The sequence below is a fragment of the Hyaena hyaena genome, unplaced genomic scaffold (genome assembly GCF_003009895.1).
Source record: "Hyaena hyaena isolate Hyena2069 unplaced genomic scaffold, ASM300989v1 scaffold_422, whole genome shotgun sequence".
Taxonomy (NCBI): domain Eukaryota; kingdom Metazoa; phylum Chordata; class Mammalia; order Carnivora; family Hyaenidae; genus Hyaena; species Hyaena hyaena.
The window spans coordinates 788,430-816,239 of NW_024081056.1; the positions used below are offsets into that span (position 1 = coordinate 788,430).

Genomic DNA, 27,810 nt, shown 5'->3' on the forward strand with positions numbered 1-27,810 from the left:
AAATGACAGTTCTTATGGGATCAAGCAGAAAAGCACGGAGTTTTACTGTTAGCAAGGGATCAGCTTCAATCAATTAATGATTTAATTACCTAGACTAATTAAGATAATGAACAACAGCAAGCCCTACAATCAATTAGCTTTATCCGAATTTTCTATTTTGTGGATAGGACCTTAAGGACAACACCCTTGTAGTTGCTTAGTTTTTGCACTAGTTGCTGCCCTAAAATGTGTGGGTATATTATTAAACAAATTAACAGTATACAATCCTACACTAACTTAAGCAAAAATACAGGTCACTTGAGTGATTCTCTGGTGACAGATGGTTGTGAAAAAGTGTTACCTAAATGGTTAATATTCCAGGGCGCCTGGGGTGGCTCAAGTAGTTAAGTGTCCAACTCTTGGTTTAGCCTCAGGTTATGACCTCACCTCACTGTTTCCTGAGTTTGAGCCCTACATCACATCAGACTCTGTGCTGGCTGTGAAAGCCAGCTTGGGATTCTCTGTCTCCTTGTCTCTCTCTGCCCCTCTCCCACTTACACTCTCTCTGCTTCTCTCAAAATAAATAAATAAACTTAAAAAAAAACAACATTCCATCAGAACTGTAGATTTTAAATGGGATTATGTCTCTCTAAAGCAAGCAATCCACCAAAGACAGTAATGTGTGTCCCTCTGGTCACCCAACCTCTATTATTTGCTTCACTTCAAAGTAAGCATGTAAGAATATAAACCCTCCCAAAATCTATCTGAGAGTAGCAGGGTTCCTCAGTTGCATTGCTCTTGGGGCAAAATGTTCCTTAGATTATGTACTATAGTCTAAAAAATTCATAGCCTTCATAAGAATGAAGAACAGACAAGCAAGCAGTAAAGGGGTGAGAGGAGAACATGGAACACAAGAGTAGTCCAAGTTCTAGACACTTTTCCTGCCCCTCTTCTGATTCTATTTTGGAATTTAGGGCATTTTAGTCTGATCCCTTAATTATATTGGGTGTTCCTCAGAGAAAAAGGCCCTCATTCTATCATATTTAATCATGATCCCTATTATAGCATGATCAATTATTATTATGTACAATGAATAATCTTAAATAACTCTTTCCTGAAGCAAAATTAAATAAAGAAATAAATAACAAAAATTTTTTAAAATAAACAAAATTTTAAAATGTTCCATGCAAACCATAGTGTTTTAATTGTCCCATCTACCACATATCTCAGTTTATTGACATTGTTCAGGTGTTTTCTCTCGAACAAAACTGAGTCATAGTATGGGTTTCCTTGTACAGTGCCAGCTGCTTACAAAAGAAGTTCAAGTTTACGCAAGGAGGAAAGGTTCTTAGATTTTCTACCTTACAGACTAAGCCAGCTCTGTACCAAAACAACAGAACTGATTCAGTTTCCAAAGCCTTCTAGGGCCCTCTCAAATGAAGAGGGGGTTACAATGCAACATCATGGATACCGTATATGAAATTTAAGTCTGTTATTTAATAAGCCAAGCAGTCACTGAGAGCCTACTGAGTGTCAGGCAATACGCAAATATACCCAGAACACAGACGAAAGTGTCTGGACACTAATGGGAGGGTATGTCTATGTAACCAAATCCTGGAATCAAAAAGAAAAAAAAAAAATGTGACTGAAGTTATATGTGAGTAAAAATATGCTCAGGGAGCACAGGATAGGGTTCCTTTAAATTCAATAAAGACAAGAGCAAATGAAGCTGAAAGATTGTGGCATACAGATTAATATGCAGTTTCTGAAGTCAAACTACTTACTCATGAATCATGTCTTCACCACTTAATATGAACACTAAGGACACGTTACTTAACCTCTCTAAACTACAACTTACCTTATCTTACAGGTAAGGATAATAAGGGTTTCTAAAACACAGAAGCACTCTAGTGATTAAATGAGATAATCCTCATGCAACACATTGCATGCACATTCTATGTACCCAATACTTTTTAGCTCTTTCTATTACCAATATGAGAAAACCTTTTTCTTTGCAATAGTGGAGAATATATGCCCTGGTAATCAGTTTCCTTAACGACCTATTGCAGGAGAGCAAATCTTTGAAGGTCTTGGCTCTTTCAAATGTCCTGGGGCAAAAATGTAAAAGCTCATGTTCATTAGCAATTAAAATATAAGAGCTAAATCAAGAGGATGTCACATTTTGTCCCATTTATCATCTTAAATGTGTGGGTTTTTTTTTTAAGTTTATTTATTTATTTTGACAGAGAACACGAGCAGAGGAGGGGCAAAGAGAGGGAGTAAGAGAGAGAATCCCAACACAGGGCTCGAACCCACAAACTACGAGATCATGACCTGAGCGAAAATCAAGAGTCTAAAGCTTAACTGACCGAGCCACCAAGGCACCCCTTAAGTTTGTTGTGTTTTTAAATCAAAATAAACAATTATCCATGTAAATATAATCTACTAAAAATATGGACAAACGTTTAATTAAAAAAGACTTTATTTCTTGGAACCTATAAAGGGCCTTCTAGTACTTGGTGATTACAGAATTATTTCAAGATTTATCACTGAATAAACCTAGGCTTAGGGTTAAGACAAAAATAATATTCATCTTGGTAATCATTTTAATTATCAAAGCACATAACTTTCAAATCTTTCAAATAATATTTCTAGTTGGTCCAGGGAAGTTTTAAAATCCTATGTGTTCTTAAGTAATTTATGCATAGTGTGAAAATATTTATTTTAAAGTAAAATATCTAAGTTGACCAATTCATGCTGACATTAACGTTGTTTCACTCTTTAACTCAACATAATATAATTGATTAAATAATTGTTAAGTACCATTACAAAACATTGTTAAGAACTCACTACCAGTATATTTAAGATAATAATATATTTCACCAGCAATATAAAATAATTGTCTTGGTAATTAAGGAAGCTCATTTAGTTCTAGTGCTAGTTTATTCAAACATATAATTACACTGCATAACTAGCAAGTACTCCTTTTAATCAAATATATAATTATTAAAATATTCCTGAGGGATATAATTGGCATATTATAAATATATTTCTATCATTACTACTTAAACCTTTAAAAAGGCCTTGGTTTAATTAGCATACAGTAACTCTTGTCTTGAAATGAAATTAAATCCTTAAGAGAAACAACTAATTTGAAGCATAATCTTATATTACCTAAATATAATTACCAAACCTTGCCAAGTAAAAATAATAAAGAAGACCCTAGAGAGTTGATTTACCAATAATACAAGATCACGTGTCTCTAAGCATGACTTCTCAGCCTGGATTGCACAAGGAGACCACCTGGGATGCTTTTATAAAAACCTTTAGCCCAGGCCTCATCCATAGAGATACTGTTTCAATTGGCTGGGAGTGGGGCCCAGACATCTGTGTTTTTTGTTGTTTTTGAAAGTCCCCAGAACCACTGCTCCAGAGACTGATTAAAATTTATTTTTTCCCAGTCTGTAAATGTTTATAGAAGCTTTATTCATAATCACTAAATATTTGAAACAACCCAGATGTCCAACTGGTAAATGGATAAGCAAACTGTATATATACATACGATGCAATACTACTCAAGCAACAATCTATTGATTCATGCAACAACATGGATGAATCTGAAAGGCACTGTGCTAAGTAAGAAAGCCGGACGCAGACGGCTCCACACTGGAGCAGTGTGAGGGAATTTCAACGTGTAGGACCTGCAGGCTAATTGTGGTGGAGGATGTAACACTCTGTGCATCTGTTCAACCCACACAACTGTACACCACAAATAATGGATTTTACTGTATATAAATTTCTAAAAATCAATCAGGAAGTGGGGAGTGGAAAGTGAGAGAATGCAGACCATGACCAATCAATCTAACCGCTTTACAAATGTAAAGTCTAGTATCATATAACTAGACTGAAGGAGAGGGGGAAAGAACTCTCTAAAGGAATTTTGTAAAATAGTGTTTTGACTAGATACTGTAAGGCTAAAACACCCTATGTTTTTATGCTGTTTTCGAACAGCATTGTCTTGTTCTGAAGAGAAAAAAGTCATTACACCCCCTAAAGGTCTAGATTTTTATAATTTCTGTAATACTCATTTTGATTTCCTCTTTTTCAACTGTATGGCTGTATTTAATAATAAACAATAGAAGATATTCTTACAAATCTGAAAGGCTTCATAAACAAAAGTATAAACGTGGACAGAAATTGCGTCTGGATCCAGAACAGGGATTCACAAAGCCAAGGGCAAAGGGAGTTGAAAATGCAGCAGTGCAGAGGCTGCCCCAGCAGGGAACAATCAACTCATTTAATCAGAGAGCTGATCTTCCAGCTAATATGTACTTTATTCCACTGCTTTACGTGTTTTCACGTTAATAAAATGTGAATGAATGTGCAAAAATGATATAATAGTTTGTCAAAATCTCAGAATAAAGAAATTCATTCTTAGAAACCTACAAGTAGTATGCTTTTTATTTCTTTTATTTCTTTATTTTATTTTATTTTAGAGAGAGGGAGAGCACGTGAGAGCAGGAGAGGGGTAGAGAGAGAGAGTCTTCAGTAGTTGCACTCTCAGCATGGAGCCTGACACGGGGCTTGATCCCAAGACCCTGGGATTGCTGTGTGAGCCTAAATCCAGAGTCAAACAATCAATCCACTAAGGAACCCAGGTGCCCCTATTTATTTCTAAATCAGGATTTGAGAGGATTAAAGACTTAAAAGACTACCTTAAAAGACAACTCCTTCTAAATCACCAATGCCAGAATTCCAGGCTCATACAATTGGAAGACTCAGTACGATTGGAATACTGGTATCTGGTTTGTTCCTAAACTAAGTCCCCTTCTTTTCCACCCAAAATCTTTATCCACTGTCATATGACCTGGGGGGCTGTGGTGAGAATACCTGAGGCCTGACCTGTGAGGTCCAGGGTGACTCAGGTGAAGTCTTGGCATCAGAGTATCAGAATGCTGCAGGCCAAAGAATCCTGAGAAACTTACTATTGGCCATGATAATGAAAGCCTGGCCCTAAATTTACAGCCTAAGGAAATATAAGTGAATCATATCAGAAGTGGGGCACAAACCTAAAATGGTGGTCTACATAGTCTGTTTCTTCTTTCCCATTCATTTGGCTTTGTATGCATAGAAATCCATTACTTTAAGAGAGGATTTTAGTGCCTGAATTATCATTGCCATCAAAAGCAAAGATAGATTTTCTGTATTGTAACCAAAGTAACCCTGATAAAACCCAAATATAATCATCTTCACCTTCTCCCTCTAACAGCTTACCATTTTTCTTTGCTACTATCCCCTTTATTTTGCCCTCTTGGAACACAAGTCATGCTTCCCTGGCCTCAGTGTCTTGGTATATGCTGTTTTGGTTTGGTTTGGTTTGGTTTTTCTGTTTGTAGGCTCTAACACCCCAAAATCATTAGTAAATTCTTAAATATTCTTTAGGATGTCAAATTACTACTGCTTCCAGGAAACCTGACCTCCCAACTAGGTCAATTCTCCTTACCAATTACAGGCACTCTGTATCAGGTTCCTCTTCTAAACCCTTATTCATTTATCCCCCTGCTGTCCCTAGAACATCCAGGCAAGCCCCTATCCCAGTGTCTTTGAACTGGCTGCCCTCTCTGCCTGGAGTATTCCCCGATGATTAACTTCTCCACTTCTTTTAAATCTGCTGAAATGTCAACTCCTCAGTGAAGCCTATCTAGACCTGACCATTCAAGCTGAAATTGCACTGGAATCCCCCTCCCCACTCTTGATTCTCCTTCTCTGATCTTTTACCCCATAACATTTATAACCTTTGAGCACATAATATACTTTATTATTTATAATTTGTATTGTTTACTGTATTATATTTATTATTCTGTTTCATAATTTTGAGGCCTCCTAGAATGTGATATTTATAGTGCAATATTTTGTTGTTGGTGGTATGTTGGGTTGCTGATACATCTCAAACCCTAGAATGAGGAGAATATATCTGGAATGAATTGCTTAAGGACCATGTGTGCAAAATGTTTAGAAAGAACAAAAGGAAACTCAGATGTCCAGGACCTGAACACCATCTGCAAATTAGAATGTGTGAGCAAAAACATCTCTGAAAGAAAACAGTTTTGTATAACTTTAAGGTAACAAAGTAGAAAGCATTGGCAATTAAGCACAGAGGAGGAGGTAAACCTTGCAGTCACCTTTACAATGACAAGCCCATCATCGTTGCTAGGCACCTCACACATATGATCACGATTAATCCCCAGAAAACAAGTGCAGGATGATATTCTTATCCGTATATTACAGAGGAGAAATCCAAGTTAGGCTGGCAGCTAGCTCTGGTCCTGCCTGTCTCCAGCTTGTTCACTATCATACCCCCAGCAACTGACAAAATGCTGGGAGGTAGTAGATGAAGAAAACATATTCACTGAATAAAAAAAAAAAAAAAATTAAGCTAGGAGGGATTAGTAAACTCACCCAAGTCCACCTGTCTAATACCTAGCAAAAGACATAATTTGAATCCAGATCTTTTTACTTAAAAGCCAATGTTCTTTCCAACCCACCATATTTCTTCTGACTAGAATTATAATAAACACATGACCCATGAAAATGTAGCAGTCCCACCAACTATATATATCATAGCAACTCTTCAGGGCTTCTCAGTATAATGGAGGGAGATATGAAAGTTTATATTCCTGATTAGTATCAGCCAAATGATCAGGCAACGATTATGCTTCACTTGATCTGTTCAGGATTAAAAAGTTTAAGGAACATTTGGGAGAGAATGCCATCCAAACAGATAAACCAAAAAGTTTTAGCACCAAGTCTTTAGTCTTCATAATTAGAAAGACATTTTCACAGAAATATCTTATTACTCAGACATGAGTCCACCAGTACAATCCTCTGTTTCCACCCAGCTGCTCACTTGGGCAGTGCCCTTCTGAGCACTGGCCTTTGAAATGCTAACTCATAGGCTAAACAACTGTTCAACTGCTCTTTAGCCTTAAACATTCTGCAGCTTCACATTGGGTAGCCAGAACAGCCCCTAAGAGAAAAAGGAGCTCAGGGCTGCCAAGCTGACTTGACTCCAGGGGACAAACCAGCAGGCAGGAGACAGAGCCTCTCCCCAGCCTCAGGCTATGAGGGGCCACCTGAGGTTCTTAAACCTGGCATTGTTAGAACACACAAAACTGGGAAGGAAAGGAATTAAATGAATAATTCATCATCCCAAATTCACATTCACCAGAAGTATCTATATAATGGCAGTTAAAGGACTTTAAATGTGTCCTTCTGCTTTATATTTTAGTGTGAGATACCAGGTAATGGAATCCATTTTCTAATTCACTTTCCACAAACAGAATCAGCCCAAATGTTTGCTGCTGGTGCTTTGTTAAACTCTCTGCTATTGTTAAACCAGAGAAAGGGCTGGAAACTGCTGGGAATGGGAAATTTTATTCATTTCAATTCTATAAATTTCTATTGAGACCCTACACAGAGAGCGAAAACTTGTGGTCCCAGACCAGATCCATTCCAAAGATGGTTTTGCTTCAGCCTCAATATTATTGTTGCTTCACAATTTTTAATTGAAGCCAATATGTAAAAATTAGGGATGTTTCACACATCCCTGAATTTCAAGCTTCTCTAGGAAAATCAGAAGACCCTGGGCATGTCTCCCCAAATGACAAGAATAGACTAGGTGCTTGCTTCCCTCCTGAGATCCAGCAAAAAATTTCCAAAGAGTTGAACTGGTCTGCTTCAATAATGAATTTTATTTCACTGGTCACAGTGGCCATTGAATTTGCGGTCACTGGCTACATTCTAGGCTCAGTATTGGGACAGGGGCAAGAATGTAAAATGAATAAATACATTTGCTCTAGGCATGGGAAATGAGGGTTTTAGACAACTACTAAAAGTAATATATGGCAACTATGATAACTGTCAGGAGGCACACAAAAACCGTAATAGAGTGCATTAGGTGTATTGGCAGAGGGGTGGAAGAAAAATACATGAAGAAGTGTACATGGCTCTGGCTAGTTCTCCTCTCTCGCTGTTTTTTTCTCTGCGGCTTACCCAATACTTTCCAGTTCAACCCATCACAAAATCCTGCAAGGTTTTAATCTTGAATAAATTTTGTATCTGGAAACTCCTTATCCTATAACTACAACCACAGTTCAGGTACTCATGACCCTGATTATGTTTGATTTTACAGCAGTCTCTTAACTGGTCTCACAACCTCAAATCCATCTCCAACACAACAGTCAGTGATCTACTAAAAATCCAAGTTGGACCACATCACTTCCCAGTTTAAAAGATTTCATTGGCTTCCCCTATTAGTTGGTAATGCTGGACTTTGCCTGAGAATGAACTGAGGGACATTTAAAGAATTTAAAGAATTCTACTATTCTTTAGTAGATTCTCTACTACTCTACTAATTCTCTACTAAAATCTAAAGAATTTAAAGACATCTAAAGAATTTAAAGAATACCTTCATATATTTTGCATTAATGAGTCAGTATGTGGCCTAGAGAGGTATAGTTTCAGCCCTAAGTGATTCCCAAGTATTATTAGGTTGAGAATCACTGATCTACAAGGCAAGTTCCAAGCTCCTTAGCTCTGCCTTAATGCTTTCCAGTATGTTTTCTGTCTCTGCCATACCTGTTACCATTGCTTTCCAACTCAGCAACGACCTGCTGGGTGGCAATACTCTGTGTATGTTCACTAATGCATGTCCACTCCCCAGCTTTTTCATGATCTCTTTATTACCTCCCCTGCTATTCTGAAAGCACTGACTTATCTGTGTCTTCTTGTTTTCTCCAGGTGCTTGGGACACAGAGGACACGAAATAAGAGTGGAGGAAGACAGCAGCGAAGATGGTGCCGGAAGAATAGCTAAGATTTGGAATGGCTACAATGTGTAGCCAGAAAGGGAGAAGGGAAGAATACTAGCAAAACTGGAAAAACACAATGCACTTTTTTAGCTAAACAGAATGCTGGTGATCACAAGCAATTGTGTAAGCTTCTTTTAGGCTACAAAGAGGAGTCCAGTGGCCTGGGTAAATACTCCAAAGGGAAATGAGCCAAATTATTTCCTGCCCAATGGTGGCACCAGATCCATTTGTTAAACTGCAAGCTCTCTAGAGAAAATAGATCCTAGAATACAAGCAATTGTTTTATTATAATTATCATAATACCCTTCCTGTTTCCATCTCTCACTCCAAATCAGAACAATTAAAATGCAAAAAGAATTATGTGTTTTGCAATTGCTAAATGATCTTTTTATATCCCTCGGCTGATGCAGCTCTGATTATTTCAGAAACAGTAGTTCTCCACAGTGGTTTCTGCTGCTTACTTCAAATGATTCACGCAGTGGGGCTCTCATTCTTTCCCGTGAGATTTTACTCCATAGTCAAATAGACTTAATCATTAGTCAGCTTCCTTCATATTCAGCCAAGATTTTTGCTTAATGTAATTAGTCCTACTTTTTCATACAACTCTATACAGCCTCTGTCCTTAGGAGAATACAGTTATGCTTGCATTCATTTTTGGAAACTTGTACCTTCTACTAGTTGCCGGGATAAACTGGCAATAGTTGGTTCTTTATATTTTTCCATGTGAGTCAGGAATTCCAACTGCAATCAGTTGCAAACTGCCCCCTCACCACACCCCATCAAGGCTTTTCAATTTGCTGACATATTGGATCATTGGTGTTATTTTGGACATTGCTGCTGGATCAATGGTGCTTTCTAGTAAGAGTTCTATTTTGCTTTTGATTTATAAGCACTGTAATGGTACATCTGCACCAGAAGTACCTATGATGTGACCAAATTCACCATGACGTTTCTGCACTGGCGTGCCTCTACAAAACCAGTATAAGGATTCAATACCCATGATTACAAACCTGTTTCTTTACAGACCCCCTTACAACATTCTCAGCAAATGTAATAATTTCCAGCACCTTTTTCTCTATATTTAAGGTGTTCATAGCTCCAAATGTCAGGCTCACAGTGCAATGAAAACTATCCCACAGCTGATAAATTATTCATTTTTTAGGAGTTTGCAATCTGAAGTGGTACTAACAGCCGAGTACCTGAAGCACCCCCAAAAGACATAAAGTGCAGTAACATGCAAAGCTTTTGCCGCATAAATTCTAAAGGTTAAGCGCTATTAAACATCTCTGTTTATCAAGAGAGGTGCTCCTTGAACTTATTTATTCTAATTAATCTGCTCCCAATAAACACTACTAACAAAGCAAAGTGCTAAAAGAGGCTAATCAAAAGTGTCTTTTTTCCTTACCTCATCTCACCAGGTTAAAACAAGGTCCTCTGCTGATAAATATTCTCCACTTTCCACTATCTGGTGAGAACTTGTAAATGAGTAAGGGCAAAAGCAGGAGTTGTCAAGCCATGAACTCAGACCAAACCTGGCTCACTGCACGTGTTTTTAAGTTTTATTGGAACACACAACTCCCATTTTTTAAATATACTGTCTGTAGCTGCTTTCTTCCTATAATGGCAAAGCTGAATAGTTGTGACAGAGACTATATGGCTCACAAAGACAAAAGTATTTACTATATGGTCCTTTACAGAAAACATTTGCCAACCTCTGGTCAAAAAGCATGCAAAAATGTGTAGAGGTTTCAGAATTTCTGCTCTAGACATAAGTATCAGTGTATTCATCTACCCAGAAAAGAACTGCTTTTAAGTACTTGTTACCTAGAACATAGTCTGTGTTACAGTTTCAGAGGAGAAGGAAGAATAAAGCAACCACAGGTCCAAGGTTGCTCCTCAACCTGACAGGTGCCTCATTTTCATGACAATAATCACCATGTATTTCAGCTATTTATTGGCATATTTTAAGCCACCTTAAAACTTGTTTTAAGGCAAAGATTCTTCGCACAGAATTCTGCTCTGCAGGCTTCAGCTGGGTGGTCCTTCTCTTCCTCTCTTCTGACATCACTCACGTGACTTGCAGTCACCAGGAGGAAGCTGGACTCAGGATGGAAAGCTAAGATGGCTTTGCTCATATACCTGGGCCTTCACCTAGGATACTCACAATTTGTGTGGGTGGTCTAGGCATTTCTTCCTCTCCGTGGGGTCCCTACTGCAAGGAAACTGGATATCTTTCTATGAGGAGTCAAGGTGCCACAGAGTAGAAGTGGAAGTTCCCAGACTTCTTTTTTTAAATGTTTATTTATTTTATTTTTGACAGAGAGAATAGGGGAGGGGCAGAAGGAGAGAGAGACAGAGAATCTCAAGAATCTTTAGCATAGAGCCTGACATGGGGCTCAAAGCCACAAACTGTGAGATCATGACCTGAGTTGAAACCAAGAGTCAAACAATGGACTGACTGAGCCACCCAGGGGCCTAGGAAGCTCTTATAAGGAAGACTTATAAGGGTTAGGCACAGCACTGCAGCAGCATCACTTCTACAATGTTCTACTGGTTAAAGTATAATCAAGTTCCAACCCACATTCAAGGGGAGGGTCATCTTGCTTTACTTTGAGAGGAGCTGTAAAATACCTGGCCACGATTTCCTATCTGTCACATTCTAGGAGGATGAGACATCATGGACACAGCGATACACTCTTGAAGACATATCTTACCACTGACAATTTAGAATCAAATGGACAGATAAGAGCAAAAAGGAAGCCTAATGAAACATAAAAATCATTTTAAATAAAACCCTGGTTGCATAGAATGCAACATTTTCCAAACTGACAGTATTTTCTTCTTTTTTAAAATTGAAATGGGACAGGAGCTTTTCTAAAAGCCATTTGATGTTTCTCTAATTCTTACATAGCGCATAAACTGTGGGTATGATCTCATCTTTCCTTCATGACTCTGAATCGTCATTCTGGCTGTCAGTGAGGCTCCTGGACAGCTACACTGAAGCCTGGCCTCCCGGGCCCGCTGCACTGCCAGCATCGAGCCCTCGGCACACGGTTCTGACTGCCCTGCACTGTGAGCTCTTGTACCTGCTCTTTTGAACTGATCTGCCTCCTGCCTGGACAAGGAGTCAAGAGAGCTGAGTTCTAGGCCCTTCGCCATCACCTAGTCCCCTTTTTGCTTCAGGCAGTTCACATGTTCTGACCCTTGGTTTCTTTTATCTGAGAAGTGGTGATAATAAAAGGTATACTGTCTACTTACTCCTAGAGTTTTCAGGAACAGATTAGACTAAAAATAAAACATGTTTAAATAATTATACAAGGTATCACTGTTAGGAGATAAAACTGCATTTTATTACTAAAATAAGAATAATATATTATAGAATTAATTAACATCATATAAGATACATAATAATATAATAATAATGGCTAACATTTATTTAGTGCTTACTGTGTTTTAGGCATAGTTCTAGCACCTTACACCTTACGTTGGCAAGTATTTAATTTTCACAACAACCCTACCATGACTATCTGATATTCTAGACTGCAAAGCTGAGGCATGAAGAGATCAGACAATCTGCCTCTGGCCACAAAGATATTAAATGGAACTATGATTAATTCTTCCCAGTTTGCATAGCTGATTTCAAGAACTTCTGAAAGGTCTATCATAAATCTGCCAAAATGTTCTCCTTCCACATCCCACAGAGGTTAGAAGGGGAGCATTTACCTCTCCTAACCTCTGCCCCACATTCTGTCCCAGAGCTAATACACTATGAGTGGTTCAAAACCAGAGGTGATTTTGGCCCCCAGGGCCCATTTGGCAATGTCAGAGACATTTTGGTGGTCACAACCAAAGGCTAGGGTGCTAATGGTAGAAGTCAGGGAGACTACTACATATCATATCCTACAATACTCGGGGCCGTCCCCAACAGCAAAGAATTCTTTAGCCCAAAATCTCAATTGTGCCAAACTTGGGGTACACTGATGGCAGAAACACAGCACGGGGAGACTTCATGTAGAGTTCAGCACATAAGGAACACCCAAATCTATGATGTTGATGCTTTTGTTTTGCTCTGTTTCTTGCTGCTCTAGGGTATATGCTGCTTAATTCCTTGATCTGAAAATCACCTCAATGGGTGAAAATGCTAGATAGGTGATTTCTGCATTTGTCAGGCATTACAGTATATACAACAGGATGAAAACAAACCCTTTTTGAATACTTGCCGTGAATCAGGCATGTCAGCACTTCAAAGGGTCAGAAGAATTAACAAAATTGTTCCAGGTAAGCAGAAGGGCAAGAATTTAAGCCAAATCTGGTTGTTTACAACATGTACTATTTTTTATAAGGTTTTATTTACTTCAGAGAGAGACGGAGACAGAGACAGAGAGAGAGAGGGACAGCGTGAGCAGGGGAGGGTCAGAGAGAGAGGGAGTCACAGAATCCAAAGACAGGCTACAGGCCCTGAGCTAGCTGTCAGCAAAGAGCTCGATGAAGGGCTCAAACCCACGAACTGTGAGATCATGACCTGAGCTGAGTCGGATGTTCAACCGACTGAGCCAGCCAGGTGCCCCCAACTTGTACTATTTTAGAGTAAATACATTTAAATTATGGTTTAATAATCCTTATTCTATTTATTACTTTATATCCCCATTGGACTTAAAACGAAGTCCAAATATGTTAAATCACATAAGCAATAAAGAATTTTTCCCCAATGGAAGAGGTTAACCAGGAAAACTTTTATTTAAATGCTTTCATCTGTAAAGGAAATACATACTAAGAATCACTTATGAGTCAATTGCTATCACCCTGACTAAATGGAAGCACGCAGAGCAAAGGCCTATTAAAGTTCCCTTCTTCCCTGCAAGTCAATGTTGCTGATCACCCTCCAATTACAGATCTGCTTTACCTACTTACCCTCCCCAGTCCTCTCCAGCTATGGATATCGATGAAGGGACATGCAGACTTAATTACATGTTTCCAATGTAAAACTATAATCTGCTTTAAAAGAAACACCATACTGGCCAGAGATAAAGAGCAAAAAGCAGACATTTGTGCTTCTGTTAGCCGAAGGCTGTAGTGTTCAAAATCTACATTGGTTGGTACAAAGGAAATTTCAGTTAAGCCGTTTAGACAATGGTTTATAATTTGATCAGGAAGTTGTACCTACCCTCCAATGCATTATTTGCAGAAAATATATTTATGTTGTGCTGGTAAGGGTTCATAGGACCCAAACCAAGTTTCACAGATAGATACCCAAGAATATATTTGTTTCCCTACATTTCTGCCTACCAATCCAAAATCCTTACAAGGCCTACAGGGCCACAGGATCGAGCTGCCTCTCTTCTCTCCTACCTATCTCTTGCCACGTGTGCTTCAGTTGTCAGGACCTTATTTTCTCTTGAACATGCTGGACTCCTTCTTTGCAAATCGCTGCTCTTTTTGTCTGGATGCACTGAATGCCACTTTTTCAAGGCTGGTCCCTTGAGAATATCATTCAGCTTAAGTATTTTGTCTCAGCAATACCTTCTTTGATATAAAATGAGTGACCTGCTTCCTCCCTTACTCCTCCTTACCGTCGTGCACATCATCTTGTTTCATTATCTTTGAAGCATATGTCACTATCCAAAGTCATACTGTTGATTTACTTTTTGTCCATAACCTTGTGTTGTATTTTTGTCCATAGCCTCTGCACATAATAAGCATTTATTATGAAATATCATTACTTTTAATTTAACTGTTGTGATTTAAATGTACTTTTAAAGGATAGATATTGGGGAGTTTTCGTTGTAATGACCTGACATCACTATAGCTCAAAGTTACTATAAATGACCTTTTTAGTGATAAATAATAATTCCTTAATAAAGATTGAGGGGGAAATCAGTAAAATTAATAATAAACAAGAAAAAACTGAAATATATTTAGTTTTATATATTTGTTATGCTTTCTGTGCTTTTAGCACAAAAGTGAAGTCTTGCATCCTTTTTATTTTTTTTCTTACAAATAGTTTGTCAAGTTGGTTTCCATATAACACCCAGTGCTCATCCCCACAAGTGCCCTCCTCCATGCCCATCTCCCCCCTGCCCCCCACATCCATCAGTCCTCAGTTTGTTTCTCAGCATTCAAGAGTCTCTCATGGTTTGCCTCTCTCCCTTTCCCCCACCATTTCCCCCCTTTTTCTCCCCCACGGTCCTCAGTTAAGTTCCTCCTAATCCTCCTATACGTGCAAACATATGATATCCGTCCTTCTCTGCCTGACTTATTTCGCTCAGCATAACACCCTCAAGGTCCATCCATGTTGCTACACATGGCCAGATTTCATTGTTTCTCATTGCCATGTAGTATTCCATGGTATAGATAAACCACATCTTCTTGATCCATTCGTCCATTGATGGACACTTAGGCTCTTTCCATGTTTTAGCTATTGTTGAGAGTGCTGCTATGAACACTGGGGTACATGTGCTCCTATGCATCAGCATTTCTGTATCCCTTGGGTAAATTCCTAGCAGTGCTATTGCTGGGTCATAGGGAAGTTCTATTGTTAGTTTCCTGAGGAACCTCCACACTGTTTTCCAGAGGGGGTGCACCACTTTGCATTCCCACCGTGTAGGAATCAGTCGCATTTTTATACACCAATAATGAAGCAACAGAAAGAGAAATCAAGAAACTGATCCCATTCACAATTGCACAAAAAAACATAAAATACCTGGAAATAAGCCTAACCAAGGATACAATAGATCTGTATGATGAAAACTATAGAAAACTTATGAAGGAAATTGAAGAAGACACAAAGAAATGGAAAAACATTCCATGCTCATGGATAGGAAGAATAAATATAGTTAAGATGTCATTACTACCCAAAGCAATCTACACATTCAATGCAATTCCATAAAATTGCACCAGCATACTTCTCAAAACTAGAACAAACTATCCTAAAATTTGTATGGAACCACAAAAGACCCTGAATAGCCAAGTAATACTGAAAAATAAAACCAAAACGGGAGGTATCACCATCCCAGACTTCAGCCTCTACTACAAAGCTGTCATCATCAAGACAGTATGGTATTGGCACAAAAACAGACACATAGACCAATGGAACAGAATTGAGAACTCAGAAGTGGACCTAAAAGTATACAGCCAACTGATCTTTGACAAAGCAGGAAAGAATATCCAATGGAAAAAAGACAGCCTTTTTAACAGATGGTGTTGGGAGAAATGGACAGCAACATGCAGAAGAATGAAACTAGATCATTTTCTCACACCATGCACAAAAATCAACTCAAAATGGATAAAGGACCTGAATGTGAGACAGGAAACTATCAACACCCTAGAGAAGAAAGCAGGAAACAACCTCCTTGACCTCCACCGCAGCAACTTCTTACTTGACACATCCCCAAAAGCAAGGGAATCAAGAGCAAAAATAAACGATTGGGACCTCATCAAGATTAAAAGCTTCTGCACAGCAAAGGAAACAACCCACAAAACTAATAGGCAACCAATGGAATGGGAAAAGATAGTTGCAAATGACATATCAGATAAAGGGTTAAGATCCAAAATCTATAAAGAACTCACCAAACTCCACGCCCGAAAAACAACCCAGTGAAGAAATGGGCAGAAGATATGAACAGACACTTCTCCAAAGAGGATATCCAGATGGCCAACAGACTCATGAAACAATGCTCAGCATCCCTCCTCATCAGGGAAATACAAAGCAAAACCATACTGAGATACCACCTCATACCAGTCAGAGTGGCTAAAATGAGCAAATCAGAGAACTCTAGATGCTGGCGAGGATGTGGAGAAACGGGTACCCTCTTGCATCCTTTTTAAATTGAAAATATAAGTACTTAGTACATTTTAATGTCACATTTAATAACCATATTATAAAATGATTGTAATAACATTATGCTGTGATTTTGCAAAACCCATCAAAAATCATAGGCTGAATTTAAAACTTTGGTCAGAGAACAAAACTAAATTGAAATTTTTTTGTACATTTGATTCTACATTTTTACACAGATATTAACATAAAGATAAGTTCAAATAAAATTACCTGAAATAAACAACCAAAAAGGAGATTATAACAATGAACAGTGATCTATTTTTGGAAAGAAATATATAATGCCACGTTAAAAATAAAGGATTACTTATCCCTTCTTAGCCTGGTTTTCTCTTTCACTCCAAATCATAATGATCTCTTCATGGTTCAAGTTCTAGGAAATCACATCTTCACAATAGTCAACTAAAGCATTTTTCAGTGTCAAGTCTGTCCTGCCTCACTAACTTCCACCACCCTGGTCCCCGGCACCCCTATCATCTCCATAGCTTCCAACCAGATTCCCAACAGATCCAAGGCCACTCTGGCTGGCCTGGCTCCAAAGCTTCTCTCCATCCAGCAGCCACAAGAATGTTTTTAAAATGCAAATCTCTTCCCTTCACTCCCCAAGCTGTTCCTAGAAGAAAAACCAAGATCTTAACAAATTCTATGAGGCCTTGCATTAAACAGTCTGTGCGTATTGTCCAGCCTTATTTGAATTCTCTCCCCTCACTGTCTGGGATCCAGGCACATCCATCCTCTCAGACCCCAGAATGCACTAGGTTATCCCTGTCTCAGTGCTCACATGCGTGTTCTTTCTTGGACCTTAACAGCTCTTTTAGGTATAGTTTACTGAGCTTCCATTCACCCATCAGATACTAGCTCAAAACTCATTTCCTTAGAACTATACATATGATAAAATTTAATAGAACTATATAAATTTAAGAAGTAAGTTGATATAAAACAAGTAAACTCTGTAGTTTAGTTAATAATATTGTGCCAATGTTGATTTCCTGATTTTGATAAAGTACTCTCATTATATAACATATGATCTTGAAGAAAACTGGGTGAAGGATACATGGGAAATTCCTGTACAGTCTTTCAACTTCTTTTAAGTCTAAAATTATTCCAAAATTGGGGTGCCTGGGTGACTCAGTCGGTTGAGCGCCCGATTTCGGCTCAGGTCATGATCTCACGGTTCGTAGGTCCTAGCCCCGTGTCGGGCTCTGTGCTGACAGACAGCACAGACCCTGGAGCTTGTTTTGGATTCTGTGTCTCCCTCTCTCTCTCTCCGTTCTCTGCTCACTCTCTCTCTCTCTCTCTCTCTCTCCCTCTCTCTCAGATATAAATAAAACATTAAAAACTTTAAAAAAATTATTCCAAAATTGAAGATATATCACTCCTTCAAGAAAGCTCTCTATTACTCTTCTGAACAGATGAGGCACTAACCTCCCTATTTTCTTCCCTCATAATATTTAATGCAGTCCAGAAGTATACACTTTTGAGATTAATGTTAAATATTTGTCTATCCTGCTACAGTGTAAGCCCTTTGGGGTAGGGATCATATCTCTTTATCTCCCTATTGTATCTCCAGTAGTTAAGTCAATGCTTGGCACAGGAAATGTGACCAATAAACATTTATTAAAGAGACTATTAAATACACGAATGAGCCAATGAATCAATGTCCTTTGGAAGCATCAACATATATAAAGATACATATTTACATATTTAAAAGATACTGCTGAAATTATGAAGTTAATGGGATAATAAATGTCAACAGAGATCTAAACATAGATGCTTTTAACTTGGAAATGATGCAAGCTAATGAGAAAAAATATAATAGCAACTAACATTTAGTGAATATTTAATCCAACTCAAGATTTTTTGCAAGCAGTTCTATACTTAATCCTTATGATAACCATATCAAATGAGTGCTATTTTCAATCTTCATTTTACTGATGGGAGGCATATAGATAGTTGTAACTTGCCCATGGTCAGAATAATTATATAGTAGAGTCAGAATTTGAACACATTCTTTAGCCCCTGAGTCCACAGTCTTAAGTACTACTTCCTGCCTGGAGATAAATTCTGAAAATATTGCCTGAAAGAGTTCTAAAAAGTGAACTATGACTTCTGAAGGTAGATTACAAATGGATACAAAACCACATTTTTAATGTTTTTATATTTGTACAAAGCCTTCCATGGAGCAAGCATATGGCACAAATGTGTGTGCACAAAAACGACTTTGTCAAATAAATGAAGCTAAAGCAAACTGAGGAAAAGAAAACAGACAAAATTTTACGTAAAATAATTGGTTTCCATTCAATCCGCAGTACTTTTGTCTTTGATTCTTAATTTCACAATGGACTCTGGTTGGGGATTTTCCCCAATTAAGTGAGGCAGACCAGGGGGCAGGAGAGTGGGGGCTCCCAAACAAATCAAGGTTACTGGTACTCTAGCTAAGTGAGGAAAGTTAAAGAATTTAAGAATGTAATAGGAAAGAAGTGAGGAAATCATGGAGCAGATTAATCAACTACCATCAGGCTATTTGCAATAACAAGAAGTAATGCACCAATATTTCAGATATTGTTCTATCTTTTGAGCCAAAGGCCTCCTCATAAACAGAGATCAGAGATAAGAAACACGACATATTTAGCATATATTTTTTTTAAATCAAGTCCTTCTACACTCAATAATGTGTTTTTAAGTGTACACATTGATTTTGTGACATATTTTTAACCTTACTAGGTAGGTACAGCTTTGCTGAAAGCAATTAATTCAGAAAGCTACAAATACTCTGCAATGGAGCTTAAGGATAAGTAAAATAGCTGGAATATTTTCCTTGCTGCAGACAGCTGGATGCTGCTAATTTAGCTACTTTAAACTGAGGAGAGGAAGGAGGAAGGAAAGGCAAGGTTTTTATTTTGCCACACATCTGTAAATTCAGAGAAAGGGAAAAGAAGGAAAGCACTGATAAGCTTGGTAAATGAACTGGATTTCTCTATGCTCTCATCAGTGAGCATGTCGATCATAACTGGCCAAAGGAAACCAGTTCATCTTACTTTCAGGTTAAATACATACACCAAAGAGCATCCAGCCAAATTGCTGAGTTAAGTAGCAATTTACCGTTTTTATTTTAAATAGTTTTATTGATATATAATTCACACACTACACAGATCACCCACTTAAAGTGTACAATTCAATGGCTTTTGTTATGTTTATACTCAATTAGTACCATCATTCTAATCTAATTTTATTTTTAACATTTATTTATTTTGAGAGAGAGAGAGAAAGAGCCAGAGGGAGAAGGAGAGAGAGAATCCCAAGCAAGCTCCACTGTGGAGCCCAATGTGGGGCTCAAATCCACAAACTGTAAAATCATGACCTTAATAGAAATCAAGAGTTAGATGCTCAATTAACTGAGACACCCCTACACTCAAAATTTTACAACATTTTCATCACTAAAGCAATTTACCTTTTAAAGGATGGTTCTATGGTTTGTCACACACACACACACACACACACACACACACACACACACAACCATACCCAGTCATAATCTAAAGTGAAAACAAAGATATTTTTAATGAAATATTAATGTTCTCAGGGTGAAATGGCCTGTCTGCTGAGAGGTATGCATTTTGATGATATACAAAAGACATCTTCTCCATTTCTAACCTCATTTTGGAAGGTCCAACTACATGGTTAGGTTATTTCTTAGAAGTAATTCTGCAAAACGCAAAAGGAAAAATTTGCCCTGCCCTTCAATTATATTCCTTTTATTTTTTTCTTGCAGAATAATTTATGCCCATATCAAAAGCCACTCATTCTCTTCCTCACCATGCTCACCTCAACCTCCAGTTTTCTGGTCCAATGGCCCATATACTATACTATTTGCCTACAGTAAATATCTATAGCTCCTCTCTCTGAGCAGCTCAAAAAAGAATGCATTATAAAAAGCAACAGAACAGAAGGGTGGAACACTTTCCATTTGACCCAAGGCAAATTTAAGTCCATAATTTTAAGAGTGGAGGTTTGTTTTTTTTAAGTTTGAGTAGCTTGACTCAATATGCTTTATCATTTTCCCCCTTAATATTCAGTTTAATTCATAGGACAAGAGTTTTAAGAATCTCTTATGTATAGAACTTTATAAAGAAGCAAGCTAGGACTTTTAATTTGCAGCAAGAAAACGTGGTTTATCACACACCAAAATCTTGATAATCTATAGGTCAAATAAAAAGTATTTTAGCATAATACTTTACACAACTGCTCAATAAAAATATTGGCTACTTATTTTTGAAATTATGACATAATAACAGCCAGTGTTTATTAAAAACCTATGATGTGCTGATCTGTGTTCTACATTAACTCATTCAATGTTCACAAACCCAGGGGTAGGTTCTCTATTATACAGTCATCATCATCATTATCATCATCACCATCAGTCACATCTTAAATTTAGGGAAATTGAGGCAAAGAGCATGTTGTATCATGCTCCAGGTTACAAATGACAGCCAGAACTTTAAAACCAGAGTCTGTCTTTAGAGCTCACTTTCTTAACAATGCAAAAAAAATAAAGAAGTTTCACTAGATATAGTGATACACTACAAAAGAGGGGAAAAAATAATTGTGTTCACGTAAGACACAAACATAGTGGATAGACAGGGACTAAAGGAAGCTTCCCTACAATAAGGGAGGAAAATGAGGATGTACTCACCATCTGATATGGAAAAATGTGAAAAGCAACAGCAAATGGGTGAACTAAGCCATCTGAGAAATTAAACTATCAAAAGTTGTGTTTCTAATGAAGATCCAATAAACATCCACATCAAATTATAGTTGTCAAAGTAGAAACTCAGATCTAGACTGCAATACTAGGCAGTAAGTGATTTCATTAATATGAAACCAATTTGGTGAAAGAAGGTGCTAAATGCAGGTTTATAGCCTGCATTTAGTTTAAAAAAAAAAACAAAAAAAACAGAAAATGACTAGTAAATAGAAAACTAAAGCTACACATGAAATAAAACTACCCCAAATTACTATGGAAACTCAGCCAAAAGTAAAATACCCACCCCAGGACTACACTAATATAAATATACCTTTAATTTGCATGCAAGTTATCACTGAATTGACCTCAATCAGACCACATTTGAACCAAAATTTGACTTCAATTAGACCACTGCCTAAACCAGAATGAATGTCAACCAGACCACCACTTAAACCAGAAACCTGGCCGGCCTGACATGAGGAAGGACTAACGTTAATGCTCAAACACGAGTCACACTGAGACTACCACTCTACCATAAGTACACACACTCAAAAAACAACAAGCAAAACCATTTCAAGCACTCAAGACCTAAGGATGAAAAGAAATAAGATTCATGCACATATCTAGCCTTTTAAAATAATAGTGGGGATCTGTGGGGCATTTTAAATTGGCAATGGCAAAGACTATAATTTTCTGCTAAAGAGATATTATCACAATTTTTCAACCTGGATTTGAACCAAGGCTCATAAGAGCTCTCCTACTTAATGCAACATCACACCTAGCACTTACTATAATGTTCCACACAGCAGATGAAAATCCTGACTCCTTGTCTCTTTGGGGTTAATCATTTCAAAAGGCAGTGAGCAGAACACATTAAATTATCATGGTAAACTAGAGTGGCCTCTTTCCATTCCCCACCCCCATACAGGCCTCTTTCTCAAATGGGAGAACACATTTTTAAAAATTATTTCCTAGTTCTCAAATGGCTCTGATAAGCTACTATTAAATTTTGAAATATAACTCTCGATTCCTTGTATAAATACAAAATACAGTTAGGTAAAAGAAAAAGAAAATATGACTAAAGGTGCTAATGAAAGCAGAGGGTAACAAACCAGTAACCCAGGTGCTGGAAGCCTGAGAAGTATTGTATTTAGATGATGATGGAAAAATCTAATTTTTCTCCAGTGCTCGTTATGTCTGGGTTTTTTCAGTGTTTTATGAGAAGATAATGGCCCAATTTAGTAAGTTATAATCCAGGGGCACCTAAATGGCTCAGTCGGTTAAGTGTCCAACTTTGGCTGAGGTCACGGTCTCACAATTCATGGGTTTGAGCCCGCCATCTGGTTCTGTGCTGAGAGCTCAGAGCCTGGAGCCTGATTCAGAATCTGTGTCTCCTTCTCTCCTTGTCCCTCCCCTGCTCACACTCTTGTCTCTCTCAAAAACAAATAAACATTTAAAAATTAATAGGTTATAATCCAGATCGAACTTTCCTGATTGTCTGAACATCCTTCAGTGACTAAAGTCTTATCTCCAGCTCTACCATATGCTTTCCTGTATTACAAATATCCTCCAATAGATTAATGAGGGATGCTCTTTCTTCTTTCTAAAGGTACCTCAAAAAATACAGCCAATTCTTTCTCTTTCACCAGAAACTCTCAGGTTACACTATTCTATTCAACAGCACCAAATGAATCTGCTAAAGGGAAGAGGTATTAAATTAAAGCTGAGTAGACAAGGAAAAAAAAACTAACAAATTAATTTGACAAAGTTTCTTTAGTTGCAATGGGGGGAGTGAGAGAGAATGTATTTTTTTTTTCAGGTTACGTCTTGAGGTTGAAAGCTGATATCATATAAACATACAACCTGGGAAATATCTTAATTTAACGAAAAGGGGCTAATGTGGATTTGCTTTCCTTTTGCAAAGCTGCTGTAGAGGAGGTACAGTGAAGGGGGGTGCAGAGGGAGAAGGGGAGGAGGAGGGTAAGGAGTAGGTGATGATCATCTGGACTGTAGATTGTATTTTAAAACACTGTTTTAAGGGATGCCTGGATGGCTCAGTTGGTTAGGCATCTGACTCCTGATTTCGGTTCAAGTCATGATCTCACTGTTCTGGAGATCAAGCCCCGCATCAGGCTCTGTGCTGATGGTGCAGAGCCTGCTTGGCATTCTCTGTCTCCCTCTCTCTCTGCCCCTCTCCTGCTCCCACTCTAACGTAATTTTTAATAAGAATTTTTTTAATGTTTTGTTTATTTTTGAGAGAAAGAGAGAGAGACAGCGTGAGCAGGGGAGGGTCAGAGAGAGGGGGAGATACAGAATCTAAAACAGGCTCCAGGCTCTGAGTTAGCTGTCAGCACAGAGCCCAACACAGGGCTTGAACCCACGAACTGTGAGATTGTGACCTGAGACGAAGTTGGACACTCAACCAACTGAGCCACCCTGGAGCCCCCACTCTAACATAATTTTAAGAATACTTGACATCTATCTGCCACTTTCCACCAGAGATTTAAGCAAAAGTATAGCTGCTCAGTAAAAGAACATTTCTACTTATCTGGAAGGATAACTCTGTGGATAGATGACAATTATCTCTAATAACTTTATGAAAATCTCTAACTGAGATATGAAATTAAAGTGGATTCCCAGAGTGCTGATATGCTTTTGCCAAAAATTAACAATTGTAAAACAACGTACTCTTTCATTCTAGCCAAAACAGAAAAATAAAGCCATATGCCTGATTTCTTTATTAAACTAAATTTAGATTACAATTTTAAAATAGACTCTGACATAAATGGTTTTAAAAAAACAAGAGCATCTTTCATTTGGGTCTTTTCCCAGTTAATTATTTGCTGGCATTGTCCTAAACATTCCTTGGCTTCACCTTAAACCAACACTCCCAAGTACTAATTAGGAGACTATATACATTATTAACCAAAGAATGTGCTTAAAACATGCGTGTTCCATATGTATCCTGTTATTAACATGACTCCTTTCAGTCCTGGAACATTCTCTTTAGAAAATAGAGCCCCTATTTAAACAAAGAAATTGGCTGCTATTGAGGAAATTTTTGTCAAAATTCAATTAATAGGTAGGGGCCAACAAGACAGAGGATCCTTGTCTTGGAAACATCCTCAACATGAATCAGATTTCATCTATCTCACCAAAATAGTCAGCAGTGGGAAAAGTTAACTGCATACATTTTCATAGCACCAGGGGGCTCCCAAAGAGAATGGCCAAGTCTTGCATGACCATACCAGTCCCAAAAAACCAGACGTGTCAGTGAGCCCAAGCCAGAGACATGCCTTTTTCCAGTACTATCTCTTCCAAAAGACCCTAGGCCAGATGGTAAAAGAAACATATGTAAACAAGGTAGACCTAATGATTTCTTAATTATGAAGGAGATATGATCTTCTCATTAATTGGCAAGCTAATTGACCACAATCTCAGTTTCATAAATTGAGCCCAATAAACCAAACTTTGGTGTCTGTACTCCACAGAATTCTCCTCACACTTCCACACTCTTCACCCAGCCACAAAGTTGTCAGTTCTGCTTGATTTGTTTGAATACTGTACTCGACGACAGCTGTCGGAAACAGTACATTAGAACAGCTGCTATGACAGCTACAAGGGGTTTGGAAGTTTAATTGGGCTCAATGTGACATTTTGCATTTTTCTAAACATAGAAAGTTCCACAAAAGTAAAGAAATTTTAATGGGTCTGAACGGCATTTGCTTATTGGCACCACCAACTGGTTAAACTCCGTTTGAGTTATGTCATTGGTATCATAGTATCTTTGCCACCAGGGTTGGTGAGAGTATCAAAAAAAAAAAGAAGAAGACAAAACAGTAGGAGCAGTTAGATGCACAAGAAAAGGAGCATTAAGAGAGAGAGGAAATGGTAAGGAAGTCATGTCAATAATCTCTTTCAAAGGCTGGCTGGTAGCCAAGGAGGATCCCACAGTGTCTCAGGATTTACTTCCAAAGGAAACGTATTCAGAGGCCCTGAGCCCGGTGCCAGCTGCCAACAAAACCAATCATTATGGTCACAGCCCCGTGGAGAAGGGAGAATGGCTTACTCTCAGCATCCGCATGGAGGAAGAAAGCGAGGAGCAGCAACAGCAGCCTGGCTACGTGCACCATCCTGCAGCTTGGCAGCGGCGTGCGCTGTCAGGTGGGAATCACTGCCTCGGAAGCTGCAGCGAGTCTGTCTGATCTGAAATTTCAGCTGGAACACTTTCAGAGCCTGTAAGGGGAGAGGAAAAGAAAAGAAAGGAAACACAGGATGTTTAGATTTCTTACTCTTTTTCCCTTGTTCCACCACAAACACCATGAAACTCGATCCATTGTAAACACCCAAGACATTGCAACCATGATGCCTTTGTATTACAAGGAAAATAACTTGGTTTGTAAAATGCCCTGGCACATCTTGTGCCCATTGTCAGGCTATCCTAAAGCCAACCACCTTGAATTGCACTCTCTGCTTATGCCACCCTTTGGGCAACGCTGTGTGAGAAGGATCTCACTTCTCATGAAAAACTACATGAATGCATCAGTGGAAGAAAACACAGCAATGCCATGATACAGGTTTAAGGGAAGCTCCAACGTGCCGGATAAAAGTCTATTATTGACAGAATAATGGAAGCTGCTTTCTTGGCACAGGGTGAAGTGACAGGGCTAATTCAACTTCTCCAGCTAAATAGGAGAGGTTAGAATTTTTTACACTGGCACGTTTGGCTTCTTCCCTGAAGACACATCAACATTCAAGTCTAGTCTGACTTCAATAAGTCAAAACAATAGTTAGCATGAGCCTATTTGATTTAACAGGATTTGTGTATGTCTCCTAGGCAATAGCTTTGCTTTCCCAATCTTCTATGTAAAATCAATAAGCTGCAAACTGCTTTTAGAGAGCCTACTGTGTGCAAGTGTACTTAGTATAAAGGGCCATGGAGCACAAAAAGTGAGTCAAATTCCATCCTCTGTGACTTTCCAGCTCAGTAGAGAAAATAAGATTCTCACATTTGATGACTACTGTAAGTTAGGAAGAAAAGTGTAAGAAAGGAAAAGGAAGATGAGTGTAAGAAAAGAAAACCAAATAATGCCATAAAAGCCAGGATCTGGAATGGTATCATAGATAAAGTGGTATCTCAAAGGGGGCCTAGGATTGTAGGCAGGATTTAACTAAAAAGAGGAAAAGCATTCCAGGAATTCTATTAAAGGCAGGGCAGTGGGAAAGAACCTTTGGAAAAGAGGAGTCTACCAGTTTGGCTGGAGTAGGGCTTCCCAAATATCTATATGCATCAGAACTTCCTGGAAAACCTGTTAAAACGAATAGCTACGGGGCACCTGGGTGGCTCAGTCGGTTAAGCATCCGGCTTCGGCTCAGGTCATCATCTCACGGTTGGTGGGTTCGAGCCCCGCATCGGGCTCTGTGCTGACAGACAGCTCAGAGCCTGGAGGCTGTTTCGGATTCTGTATCTCCCTCTCTCTCTGACCCTCCCCTATTCACGCGGTCTCTCTCTCTCAGAAATAAATAAAACATTAAAAAAAATGAATAGCTAGGCACTGCCCCCAGAGTTTGTGGTTCACTAGGTCTGTAATGGGGTTCCAGAAACTTGTTACATTTCTAACAAGTTCCTGTGTGAGGCTGATGCAACTGATGTACAGGGATGACATTGAAACCACTGGCCTGGAGTTACGCTTCATTAGGAAATCAGAAGAAGAGGAGGCAAAAGAAAATGGTTCAGGTCCTGGCAGGAACTGAAAAGAAGGGAAGGTGATGATTGGGTCCAAGCAATAATTTGAAATATGAATCTTCAGGTGATAAATAAGTGTTCCTATAGGAACCTTCAACAAATCTAGCACAACATCTTTAAGTGGTTTTTGTTTGCTTGTTTTTTAAAAAACAAATTTTAAGTTTATTTATTTGAGAGAGAGAGAGAGAGAGCATGAGAGAGAGCAGGAGAGGGGCAGAGAGGGAGGGAGAAAGAGAATCCCAAGTAGGCTCTACACTGTTAGTGTGGGACTCAATCTCCATAAACGTGAGATCATAACTTGAGCTGAAATCAAGAGTTGGACGCTTAACCAACCGAGCCACCTAGGCGCCCCAAGCACAGCATCTTATACAGGGTAGGCTATCAATACTGAGAGAGTAATGAAGGCTATTGCTCCCTCTATCATTATAAGAACTTGAGCATGACAATCAAAATGTGTTGGCTTCATGAAATAGTATACCCTTATGTTTTGTATATTGGAATGTTTGAAACACATTCAAAATCCTTGACAGGAAATTCTAAAGTTATCCAGAAATAACCTAATCCACTAAAATGACTTGTACTTTAGAAAGTATTGTAGTGCAGATACTATAGTCTGTCTTTTCTGAAACTGAGCTTGA

General features: G+C 38.4%; 1 protein-coding gene across 1 annotated transcript in view; it reads right to left on the reverse strand.

Moving 5' to 3' along the window:
* The window catches only part of PTPRD (protein tyrosine phosphatase receptor type D), a 533,426-nt gene that overhangs the window by 391,425 nt on the left and 114,191 nt on the right, over window positions 1-27,810 (reverse strand). Inside the window, exon 2 of the mRNA XM_039252611.1 lies at window positions 25,496-25,662. Within this exon, the coding sequence (XP_039108542.1) occupies window positions 25,496-25,559 (64 nt within the window). The 5' untranslated portion in view covers window positions 25,560-25,662. The remainder of the gene's footprint in view (window positions 1-25,495; window positions 25,663-27,810) is intronic.